Source organism: Fusarium verticillioides, chromosome 6, assembly GCF_000149555.1.
Source record: "Fusarium verticillioides 7600 chromosome 6, whole genome shotgun sequence".
NCBI lineage: Eukaryota > Fungi > Ascomycota > Sordariomycetes > Hypocreales > Nectriaceae > Fusarium > Fusarium verticillioides.
Window position 1 is genome coordinate 829,346 of NC_031680.1, and position 11,819 is coordinate 841,164.

The following is an 11,819-nucleotide window of genomic DNA, read 5'->3' on the forward strand; positions in this document are numbered from 1 at the left end:
CAGCTCTTGAGGCTCAAGCTTCACACGTGAACCTCTCCAAGTTTCCCCATCATTGCCCCACCTAAAGGCACGGGAGACGTCAGGCCTGGCGACGCCTCACTAACAACTGCGCCTCGCCTCGCCGAAGCTCCAACCTCCAACGTCAACGTCGACCGACCCCGCCGAGCTCCGTGTTCACCATCGACATCTACATTCGTGCTATTTCTAGTTAATTGAGGACGTCTGAGGACGTATTTGCTGTCATGGTACATGCCCAATGATATCTCACGATTCGGACCGCAAGCTGACAGATGTCCCCCGCTTAGTCTCAATCCCTCCGACCCTACCTGCAATGCGTACGCAGCAGCTTGACCGCCGCGCTCACACTCTCCAACTTTGCTTCTCAGACCGCCGAGCGACATAATGTTCCAGAGATTGAGGCACAAACGTCCCCCGAGGTCTTGCTGCAGCCCTTGACCATTGCGCGCAACGAGAACGAGCGTGTCTTGATTGAGCCCAGTATTAACTCCGTCCGTATTAGCATCAAGATCAAGCAGGCCGACGAGATTGAGCATATACTTGTCCATAAGTTTACAAGATTCTTGACGCAACGTGCGGAGTCCTTCTTCATTCTGCGGAGGAAACCTATCAAGGTTGGTTACTGGTCATGCGATCCTCAATTGAGTTACCCCTGACTGACGTTGTTGCAGGGCTATGACATTTCTTTCCTGATAACAAACTTCCACACCGAAGAAATGCTGAAGCACAAGCTTGTCGACTTTATTATTCAGTTTATGGAAGAGGTCGACAAGGAGATCTCTGAGATGAAGCTATTTGTGAGTAGTTGCACTGCAATCCTAAGTCAACTGTATGCTGACTTGTCGCAGTTGAACGCTCGAGCACGATTCGTGGCCGAGTCTTTCCTTACACCTGTAAGAACAATCCAATCGCTATTACCACATCCTATGAGATTACTGACCTCAGCAGTTTGACTAAACCCCTCAGCTGCTTTGAGGCTTGGAGTTTGCTTGGGAGTGTCGGCTGCCGCAATGTTTCTGTGACCAGGCAAAATGTATCAACCATTCGTGATAGCATGGTTTGAACTGCGGAGGCTCTGATAGGCGAGCCTCATGCCGTCTTGAGAAGGGAGGTTCAAGATAGCGACATTAGACATAAACTTTGCCGACTTACCGAATTGAGATGCGTATCTTTCTGGAAACGAAACCTTTATTATGTCTGACAATATCATTCTTGGGGTAGAGGCCATGATTTCCAGTCTTATGCCCAAATTAGTATGTACCTACCTAGTTCTTGAATCAGAACACTGCCAGTTGAGGAAGGAGGCATCGTCGTGATTGCCTCGTGGGAACAATGGGTCTTTAGGTAAGAAAGTAACACGTTTTTGGATCATCTACCATTATCTCATCCTTAATAATTGATAAACTTTCATTTTTAATAAGCATTATTGTTACAATTATTGTTATTCTCTCAGTTACTGATCACTGCCGAACTCAATTGTTGCAATAGCAAGTGAATCACTGTCAGTCACTTGCAAGGAACTGTCTCTGATACCCCTTTTCTATTGTGCTCTGCTTTCAGCCTTCTCCCTTCTCGCCCTTTAGACAAGTGCTCAGCACCGTCAAGCTAAAGTGATTTTTCACATACTTTCTTTTCTTGGAGTCAATGCTTTGACCCTGGTGCTGTTCCGTTGCTAGGCAGCTTTTGCTTGACCGTCAACAGCAATTCAACCACAAGTGCCCATTGCACTATTTCAAGCTTGACAACGCTAACCTGTCATGCCTGCACCTTCATCGCTTTGAATCAGTCGCTGAGATTCTTCTGCTTTCTCTTTCTGTCTTCTGCCCTTTACAGTTGACATTATTTCTTTCCTTTCATCCTCTAACCCTGACCACTCTTCGACCTTGACACTCTGGGCCATTCCGCTCTATCAACTCAGATCATCTGTGCTCTTTCAAGATAATTTGATCAAGGTTTGTATCCTATCCCTTGCCTCCTGAATGAGGAAGCCCTTTAATTCATCCATTTTTCAGCCTTCAGAACGACCCTCATCCTTGAAATACTGACTTCTACCCAACAGTATCACTTGGCAACGCTAACTATCCATCAAGCACAGTGCTGGCCTTTAGATTCCCCGAAGGCATTTCTTTTCTTTCTCGCCTACGTCCTTACGCCCTTACGCCCGCCATACACGAGCCCTGCTTACCGCCAACCCCAAAACCCGAACAGTCACGCGCGCGTCTTGAACGCAGCTCTCCGATTGCGCCCAGGTTATTGTTTCAGTAATCTTTCTGATTCCGCCTCGCTTTCGTCATCACCAGTGTGTTGCCAGTCCGTAAGTCCTCTTTCACTTATCTTTGAAAGCTGCCGGTAATATGAATACCTGCAAACACCATCGTCCCGTTCTTCTCACCCATCTTTGCCTGTATTTTATCTCGCTGCCGAATCTGACTTGCCTTTCAAACAATAAGGCGGGGCTCAGGAAGCTCAAAGAACCGCGTGCACTCCCTGGGCGCAACCATCGGCTGAAGCACTTGCAATGCAAACACTCCCTTTTCATTCTTCAACTAAACTTGTGCCTGCAACTCATTCTTGGGATCACACACTAACAGTGAACTTCAGGAAAAGTTTCTATAATCACGTGTGGCCCTCATTGCTCTGCCCTTAAAGTTCTGAACACTCCCCTGTTCTCTTTCTCTTTTCTCTGTCATTCTACCAACGACTTCGGGTGCCTGAGCTTTCATCATCTTCTTTGATCTCCAACTTGTCTCACGGTCAAGCGACTTATTGCAGACACCCAGTTAAGATACACAACTGCCTGTCTAAAATTGTCCCTCACCGTGCCCGAGATACACGGCACAAGGCTTCGGCTGGTAAGCTTTTCCCGCACTCCTACCTAATACCTTCAACAACTAGGGATTTATCTCTAGAGCGTTGCGGTTCAGTATCTATTCGTTGAACGATATTTGGTCAATGACGTCGATGTGCTGACTGACAACTCCTTCAAGTCAGACCAACCCCGATCACTTCTGCACCACCAGATCGTTCTGTGCTTCTGATGGCTCACGGAGACTCCGGGGCCCAACGCTCTGGCCAGACAGCTTCCAATCCTCCTTTCAATGCACCGACCTTCTATCCGCAGCCTCGCGGATTCCAAGGTTCGGACGGTGGACACCAACCCGAGGCTGCTTCGAATATAGATTCCAACGCGAATTCTTGGGTCCCATCGGCCCAACAGGCTCTTCACAATGCCCTTCAGGTAAGTGCCTGACACTCACACAGACATTGCCTCTCAACCATCCACTAACTCTGATGCAGGCCAGCGGATACGCTGGTACCCAGCCTGGCATGAACATGGCAACGGTCCATCCTGCACAGTACTCTGGCTTTTCTGGACCTCCCACAGCACCGCCAAACAGCCCTTCGGACGGTGCTTCTCATGCAATGTACTCAGTCATGTCATACGCCCCTAGCGCTGTGGCTCCTTAGATGGGAGGCCACTACCAGGGCAATGGCATGAACATGATTGCTGAGACAGTCAACGGTACAATCGATGACATGGTCAACAACAACAGCCATGCTGCTCATTTAGCATCCGGGCATGTTTCCCACATTATGGCTAGTGGTGCTACCCCTTCATCCAACAATAGCCCCGAGCATGTTATCGTAAATGGATCGGCAAATGCTGCTACAACAAATGAGGCTTCTCGTGGAAATCCCCTTGCAAACAGTAACACTGGAGGCCTTGGTGGCTCAGGGATTAGCAATCGCCTTCCCAATGGTACACAGCGTATCGTAAGTCTTAACTTTGTCTCGTTTGTGTTATGTTGAGATACATAAAGTTTTATGGCAAATCTACTTCAAGACCCATCCTAACCTTGACGACCCTAGGCTACTCAGCATACTCAGAGCGGCAACTCTGGCAGTGGAGGACAGACTAGCTTCTTGTCTCCTCCCCGTGGTCGCTCATCGGCATCTCAGCCGGGTAGCCAACATTCTGTTCGCTCCCACCCTGTTACTGGTGGTCAACAGTTCTATACCCCTATTGGGGTTTCCCAGACCAATGTTTACAACCCCAACTTGCCTCAGAGTGTTTCCTACAATTCGGGTCTTTCTCTTGCAAGCCCCAGTCACACTCCGCAACACTACGGCGGACATCGCATGAGTGCTTCGCAGTCTACTCCCAACTCGGGGCCTGACCAGTATTTGACAGAGCCGCGAAATTACGCACCACGATTATCCGCCCACGGTATCAACAGCTTACCTCCTCCTCCTCGATTCGACTTGGGTCTGCAGGGTACTCCTATGACACATGAGTCCGCCCCCCAGGACCCTTTTGGTAGCCCCGAACGTGCTGAACCTACTGCGTTGATTCCATTCCCGAATCTGCCTCCGCCCGCTGTACAGCAGGCCATGCTCACAGCCCCTATGGCCGGGCACTTCACCAGCAACATGTCGCCTGAGCTATCCCAGTTGGTAGACACTCCCTCAGGTCTTCCCACCCTTGAGACTGCAATGAAACCTGAGTTCTTTCCTTTTGCAAGCAGCCTTGGCTCTGCCAAAGCCTCTGTTGCCGGCGCTGTTCGTCTTAAGAACGTGAGTACCTGTTTAGTCTGAGCTTCATTTCGCTTTTCTGATCTCTTTAGATACCCTTCTCAACCAAGCGCGCCGAGATTGTGGCCTTTATCGGCCGCAATAGCCGTATGTTGCCGGATGTTGAAGAGCCCATTCACATAATCATGGACAGGGCAACGTCCAAGACCATGGACGCCTTCGTGGAATTTGTTACCATGGAGGATGCGATGCGTTGTGCTGAGAAGCACCACCAACATTCTCAGGCTGGCCGTGTGAGTCGTCTGGGAGAACGCTCCATTGAGGTTGAGCTATCGAGTCAGTCTGCTCTTATGCAGGACCTCTTCCCTCTTGCCCACGGCGTGTTTTGGGACGGCGCAACTCCTAAGGTACTTCCCAACAACCATCAAGAGCCTTGGGAGAATTTCAAAGGCTTCATCTCCCCTGAAGAGATGGTCATGCTCGTTAAGCATGTTGAGGTGCCTCATCGATCTCCGTTCTCGAAGGAGTGTCCCCAGCGCCCCTACGAGTGCCTCATAAGCACTCTCCGCAAGTTTCCCTGGTATGCCGCTGACTACATCACCATTTCTCAACGGGGTGCGATGTACAAGGCGACTATCAAGCTCCTTCGTCTGCTCAGCAGATCAGTCTCGCAGCAGGATGATCCTGTCAACCTCACCTCCCAACTTTTTCAGCGAGTTGTTCAGACTGCGATGCAGTGTCATGGCTTTACCGCCCTTCAGAAGGATAACATTGCCTTTATGGTTCAGATGATCCCCATGGAGCAGCAGCGCCGTCACCACCAGCCGGCCAACGCAAACTGCTGGGTTCACCAGTACGCCATCACGCGAAAGCCCGGCGCTCCTCTCGACCTTGTTGAGTGGTACATTCGACTGATTCGTGAGCAGAGCACTCGTGATGTCCTGGTCCGCCCTATCCATGAGCGTACCGTCATCCAGGAAACACTCAAGGAAACTGATGAGTACTGGGGTTATTTCTTCAACGAGGTCAACTACATTCAGGGTCCTCAGTTTGATCAAATGACTCTGGAACAGTGTGCCTACCTCGAGCTTTCAGCTATTGAGCGAATCCTTGGCCGCGCTCTCGGCTGCAACTAAACAAACTACCAGCGGTACCGTTCTTGGTCTGCTTCGGTGCCCTGTTGATGACAACTTGATTTGCTCCCTGACTTTGCACATCACAATTCGGCCGACCGATTTGCTTTTCTTCTTCTTTTTTTTTTTTTTTTTTTGAGACGGCCCTATGAGGCTACTCATTTCGCTTCTTTTAGATTTCATTTTCGCACAACGCCTTGCATCTCAGCGTCGCACTGGACTAGGTCACCAGTCATCTTTGGTCATCTTTTTCAACACCCAAGACTCCCTAGCCACTTCTTCAGCAATATTTGCTACTCAGCTTTTGGTTGACTTACTCGGGGCTAAGGCTAGAGGACCACAAAGACTGGAGGAAGAAAACGCGTGGCGCACTAATAGGCATGTTAATTCGGGAGCGAGGATGGATGCCGGCTCAGGGTTATACAGAGGACGCTAATGGTTCGGAGTTTAAGGAGTTTGAGGGATATTGCCTGTTCTTTTGGGTCACTCTAGAGTCCAGTGGCTATATAAAAAATAATATAATTATTAAAAAAAAAAACAAGAAAAACATAGTTTTTGGTAAATAGCGGTGGCTCTGATGCCGTGCTCTGATGTTGACTGGGTTGATGATTCGTATTGATTGTACAGTGTACGGAGTATATCCATATCCATCCATGGATATCAATGTTGTGTCCGTAGTGCTCTGCATCATGCATGCCCCGACTGCCTCACCTTTTGCAGGTCTTCTTGGAAAAGTATTTTGCATTGTTATCCGGGATTTACTTCAACAATGGCTTGTCGGACGTTGCATTTTGTCACATATCATGTTTTGAATCTATTTCCTCTGCCCGTTTATGGATTTAAGCAGGGTGTGTGCATAATAAGACTTGAGAAGGGATCAATTGATTAATGCAGTCCTGAAAAGCTGCATGTTTATTCAGGTACAGGCGCTGGACAAGCCCCTCTGCCCCTGTAATGAAGGGAACGCACAACAGCTTTGGGGCTATGCCAAGTGAAGAAAACAACGGGACACCTCAATCAGCGAACGGCCTTCCAAGTCTACACTGCTTGAATTTACGCAATTATCCTCGTCACTTGTCTAGGATAGAGGGAGGTCCTGAGCTACCTAGTTGGAGTATAGAGAGGAACGCCTAGAAAATCACCAGACCAAGGTACTAACCTAAGTTTAGGTATTTCTCAGCTTTCAGCCAATGAGAAGGAACATTCATCAGAGTGTGTCCAATGTAAACGGCCTTCAGGGTATCATCTCCACTTGCCGAAACGACAGGGCGTTTCCCGCCCTTGGCCCACGGACACTAAGGTAGGATAGGCCGTCAAGCTGTCTCCCTTAATAATACCAGGTAAGGTACCTAACGTTAGCCTGGGTCTTCCATTCACCTGATAATTCGTGCTCCCTTCTTGAACGGACAAACAACATCATCAGTCGAATTATATTCGTCGAAACGAGTTTCACTTTCCCGTGCGTGGTTGTGTTTGTTTGTCTTTTATTATTGTGCTCCCGTCTCGCTCGGCAGGTGCACCAAAACAATCCACTTCAGGAGCCGCGTCAGACAAGACTCGTCAAGTCAACTCAAGTCAACAAGGACAAGGACAAGCTGAACACAAAAGGCTCCGTCCCCCCCCACGATCTCCTTCACTGGACTCATCTCATCATCGTCTCAATCTTCTCATCATCGTCTCAATCTTCTCATCATCTCCCACCTTCTTATAGTCTCACCAACCACTACCATGGCTGCCGAACAGGATAAGACCGTTGCCGCTGCCGTCCCTGCTGAGAACCCTGCAACTCCCGAGACGCCTCTTACCAAGCTCAATGCTCGCCTTGAGGATATCTTCACCAAGACACTCCACAAGGAGATGTGGGGTGTCCAGCTCACCAACATTGACCATGTCCCAACAAAGGTCGTCCTGCAAAAGTTCCTCCGCGCCAACAATGATGACCCCGTGGCAGCTGAGAAGCAGCTCACTCAGGCCCTTGAGTGGCGCAAGAAGATGAACCCTACCGCACTCGTCACCCAGACTTTTGACAGGAGCAAATTTGGTGACTTGGGCTATATCACTGTCCACAAGGGAGAGAATGGCAAGGAGACCATCATCACCTGGAACATCTACGGTGCTGTCAAGGACAACAAGGCCACCTTTGGCAATGTAGAGGAGTAAGTTTCAACCCCAGCCTCGGGGAGCAGAAGATCTGGCTATACTACTCTAAACCTGGGGGACTATTGATTTATTCGTCAAATAGTCCTCAAAATTTGGAATAGTTCAGCTAAATCTTTATATAGCTTCCGTCTAAAGTCTTGAATTTTCTTGTTTAAATAAAACAGCTTCACTAACTCTACACTAGGTTTATCAAATGGCGCGCTGCCATCATGGAGCTCAGCGTTCAGAAGCTCAAGCTTGACCAAGTCACTGAGCCAATTCCTGAGGGGGGTGAGGATCCTTACCAGATGATCCAAGTCCACGACTACCTCAATGTCAGTTTCTTCCGCATGGACCCCGCCGTCAAGGCCGCCAGCAAGGAGACTATCACCGTCTTCTCAATGGCTTACCCTGAGTTGCTCGCGCACAAGTACTTCGTCAATGTTCCCGGCATCATGGGATGGGTGTTTGGCGCCATGAAGCTCTTCCTTGCCCCTGCTACCCTCCGCAAGTTCCACCCTATGACCTCTGGCACTTCCCTGGCCACTGAGCTCAAGGGCATCGTTTCTACTTTACCCAAGGAGTATGGGGGTCAAGGACCAAGCGTCAAGGAGGGTATGTCTGTCTCGTTGACTGAGGCTGGCGTGACTGAGACTGGTGAGACCAAGGCGGAACCTTCACCCACTACAGTTCCCGAAAAAACTACTGCCACCGACTCTACCACTGCCGAAAAGACTGCCGTCGCTCCCGAGTCAGCTCCCGCTACTGAGAAGCCACTCACTGCTGAGCCTGTTGTAGCCGTCGCGGCTCCTGCCCCTGCTTCCGCTCCTGCTGCAGAGGCTGTTCCAGCCCCGATTCCTGCTCCTGTAGAGGCAGCCAAGGCCGAGACTGCAGAGCAGGCTGCGGAGCAAGCTGGAGAGAAGCCCATTGAGGAGGCTCTGGAGAAGCTGTCCGTCGACCCAGCTGAGTCTGAGAAGAAGGATACTCTTGCTACTGATGTTGAGAAGAAGGACACGGCTGCCTAAGCAGCGCTGCGTGCAAGTAAAAAGGTGCGAGTGAGAGAGTGAAGGATACCAAGAAACCGTGTGATTTGATACCATAAACAATACCCCATTTAGTTGTGAGGAGCGCACCAGAGGTGAAAATCACTGCTTAGAGATGTTATAATTCTACAATAGACTGAGATCGAGAATTAAGACGCTAGTCTCTGCAAAGGTACCTAATGCGTCATGCTGTGATGCCTTTGCTGCCGTACCCTAGTGTCATGATACAGAGGCAGGCTACGTAGGGGAGGCAAAACTCACAGCTTCTATCCTATCCAGGGGTCGAAAATACTTGGGTAAATCTAGCGCCTCTATGAATGTTTTGAGGCTTTTTCATTTTTACACCTTAATTGAATATCATAGGTTTTATTATACTCCGAGGCCAGGGGACCTAAAAAGTGATGCGCTTGCTGATAGCTGGTAATGATGCTAGAATAACTAGATTGCAAGCATTCTCACTGTGCCTTTATGGCGACTGCGGTATGAATGACTACCTAATCATGGGCATTTGAAACGGTTGGGGAACTTCCTGGAGCAGATATGAGGGAGTGACGTCTTAACTAGGAAGTGTTCGACTGGACGCCGCAAGCGAACATAACTCTTGACTATAGACTCTCTTTGTGCATTTCAGATACCTATTGCTGGGTATAGTAGGTAGATAAAGCAAAGCCAAAAGCAAGCAAAGCTTTAGGCATTTGGTGTTCGTCAGTGGGTGCTTTTCATTTCATGTGGTCAACAACTGATGGCTTCAACCTCAATATCTAACTTGTACCAGCGACTTATCACGACTCGGAAGTCACGGCTATTCGAAGAGCAGTCTTGGTCATTTTATCTTATCAGAGAATACTTAAACTTCATCTAGAGAAGTGATGAGATAATAAGATTAAGGGCTGGCTGTCAATCTAGGTAAGTCGCATGTGGCGCTCACTACTTCTGAAGTAATGGCATTTATAGCATTTGGTCTATCGCTGACGCATTAGAAGCATACAGGAATCATGACAGCGAGTTCAAGTTAAGGGAAATACCCGACACTGATACAGGAAAATGGCACCACCAGAAAGAAAGTCTACAGTGGGCGTAAACGAGAACGAGCTGCGTTAGTGGAGAGGCTGGCTGGTCTTGATCCGCACAACTGCATCCGCCGCGATGACACGTCACTTTTAATGAAACTTGAGACGTGACCAAATGTATAAAAGGATATTTGTAGTATCTCCATGGTGAAGCTCATCTACGAAAGAATGGGACAGGGGAAGAATTCTACATCATAATGGCAATCTTCAGAGACCATTCTGCTGCCAAGGTTGGAATTGGTGTCGATATGCGCACCAGCCTTGGTAGCACGCTGCTCACCAGACAACGTGCATAGGGTACTCTCAAAATAACAATGACTGACACAGAAAACACCGCCCAATACATTATTGGCAGACGCCTTCTCTGATGCTGTGTTAGCGAGAGACAGTGGCCCTAGTGGAGAAATTGGTTGTCCTAGACCTCTTCAAGTGCATTTGCTCACCCCTCAACCTCAACGATACACGGCTGCTGGGATCGGCTGTCGCTCGATTGGCAAAATCACTCCGTTTAATTTGATTGGCGCTCCGATATTTTTGCAGAAAAAGCTTGCTTGTTGTACGAAAGGCAGTTGAGGGCAATGTGAGTAAGCTTCGGTGATGAATTGGTATGATACTGCGTATGTGCACATGATGTGGTGATACGCCACTGCAGATGGTACATGGCACTGAACTGACGATACCGTAAAGGAGCATACCGAGTTCAAACTTGCCAACACTTGCAGCAAACAGAGGCAACAGACTTTATGGATGGATAGAAGTCATCGCGCGCCATTTGCTCAGTGCGTTGAACACCACTGGCCCATGAGATACCGAGATGCACTTCTGGTGATCACTATTGACTGTATCAGTGAATCTTCAGAACAATGTCCCAGTTTCTATGGAAATGGAAATAGTATAAGCGGTGCAATTCTATACTTGATAAATCTTACTGCGAAGAACACTGACAGCGGTGGTGTTGGAGTTGCAGGGGAGGGATGATGCCGGACTAGAACCCGTGATTTGGTGATCCTTCAGGTTACATGGGCGATATGCGTATTTTTTCGGCAAATGTTGACCTTGAAAAGGCTCAGACAAGTCGAAACATCACAGACAGGATAATAATGAACGAGTCCCCGGAGTCGAGTGATAGGCTTTCTGTCGCTGCAAGGGAGTGTTATCCGGAACTAGGGGATCTTTGGTGCACGGCACTTCAGATGCAAGGTCCTGGACGCAAATGGAGCGAAGTCGACTTTGAAGATTTCCCTTCGAATCTGAGTACAAAAAGGAATTTTCGGATTCAACGGGCAAACTGAGGTGTTGGACTCGCTCTTGTTTGGCGTGCAGTGTCGAAGTGGTTTGAGGTCCGTGAGAACCTCAGTACCCGCCCTTTTCGGAGTAACTCGCACGCTGGCCCCTGAACAAGGAACGCAACGTCACTCACGAGAATTTTCTAGAAACCGAGACTTTTTCGATTTTTGGATTAAACACGAAACTCGGACTGATCCTGCGGCATTGGACAATTATATGAAGATCACGTCTGTGCTGAAACATGGCACCTCCGGTACTCGGTAGCCGAGATGCTTGGTCAACGAGGCTGTGATGCGGTATCCGGATATCGTCACTCTGAGATAACTCGACAACGGGCGATGTACATACTCAAATTTCTGCATCGCCCGTTTTGAGTGAACACACAAGTTTGAATCGGTCGGATAAAGTGGTGGTATCTGAGTCAGATGCTGTCAAGGCTGAAAGTGGCAAAGCAGTGAAAGACGAGATATCGAGATGGAGACCTGTAACTCAAGCAATATCAAGTGTGTGTGCATGCGATCAAAAAATAAACGTATGTATAGAATCAGGTGCAGTTTTTCCAATTCCATGAATGCTTTGGCTGCTATCGTACCGCT

The 11,819-nt window shown here is 48.7% G+C and overlaps 5 protein-coding genes across 6 annotated transcripts; all 5 read left to right on the plus strand.

Moving 5' to 3' along the window:
- Positions 1-64: 64 nt before the first annotated feature.
- FVEG_02524 (actin-like protein 2/3 complex subunit 4) lies at positions 65-1,407 on the plus strand. The gene is made up of 5 exons (XM_018889830.1): positions 65-245; positions 306-632; positions 690-815; positions 867-911; positions 967-1,407. Exons 1-5 carry the CDS (start codon positions 243-245, stop codon positions 973-975), a joined length of 510 nt encoding a protein of 169 aa, XP_018746051.1. The 5' UTR covers positions 65-242; the 3' UTR covers positions 976-1,407.
- A 1,648-nt stretch (positions 1,408-3,055) lies between these two features.
- Positions 3,056-3,486, plus strand: FVEG_15079 (hypothetical protein; the record flags this gene model as incomplete). The annotated part of the gene is made up of 2 exons (XM_018904169.1): positions 3,056-3,256; positions 3,316-3,486. The coding sequence occupies 2 exons, from the start codon at positions 3,056-3,058 to the stop codon at positions 3,484-3,486; spliced, it is 372 nt and encodes a 123-aa protein (XP_018746050.1).
- A 33-nt stretch (positions 3,487-3,519) lies between these two features.
- Positions 3,520-5,687, plus strand: FVEG_15078 (hypothetical protein; the record flags this gene model as incomplete). The annotated part of the gene is made up of 3 exons (XM_018904168.1): positions 3,520-3,792; positions 3,889-4,593; positions 4,644-5,687. 3 exons carry the CDS (start codon positions 3,520-3,522, stop codon positions 5,685-5,687), a joined length of 2,022 nt encoding a protein of 673 aa, XP_018746049.1.
- A 1,323-nt stretch (positions 5,688-7,010) lies between these two features.
- On the plus strand, positions 7,011-9,249 carry FVEG_02522 (hypothetical protein). Its single transcript, XM_018889829.1, has 2 exons — positions 7,011-7,840; positions 8,029-9,249. Exons 1-2 carry the CDS (start codon positions 7,413-7,415, stop codon positions 8,846-8,848), a joined length of 1,248 nt encoding a protein of 415 aa, XP_018746048.1. The 5' UTR covers positions 7,011-7,412; the 3' UTR covers positions 8,849-9,249.
- Positions 9,250-10,133: 884 nt separating this feature from the next.
- FVEG_02521 (hypothetical protein) lies at positions 10,134-11,742 on the plus strand (the record flags this gene model as incomplete). Of its 2 annotated transcripts, none has more annotated exons than XM_018889827.1 (3): positions 10,134-10,224; positions 10,292-10,553; positions 10,624-11,742. In XM_018889827.1, 2 exons carry the CDS (start codon positions 10,134-10,136, stop codon positions 10,507-10,509), a joined length of 309 nt encoding a protein of 102 aa, XP_018746046.1. In that variant the 3' UTR covers positions 10,510-10,553; positions 10,624-11,742. The 2 variants fall into 2 exon arrangements, with proteins under 2 accessions (XP_018746046.1, XP_018746047.1); XM_018889828.1 differs by having other exon boundaries at positions 10,292-10,541.
- Between the last annotated feature and the right edge of the window lie 77 nt (positions 11,743-11,819).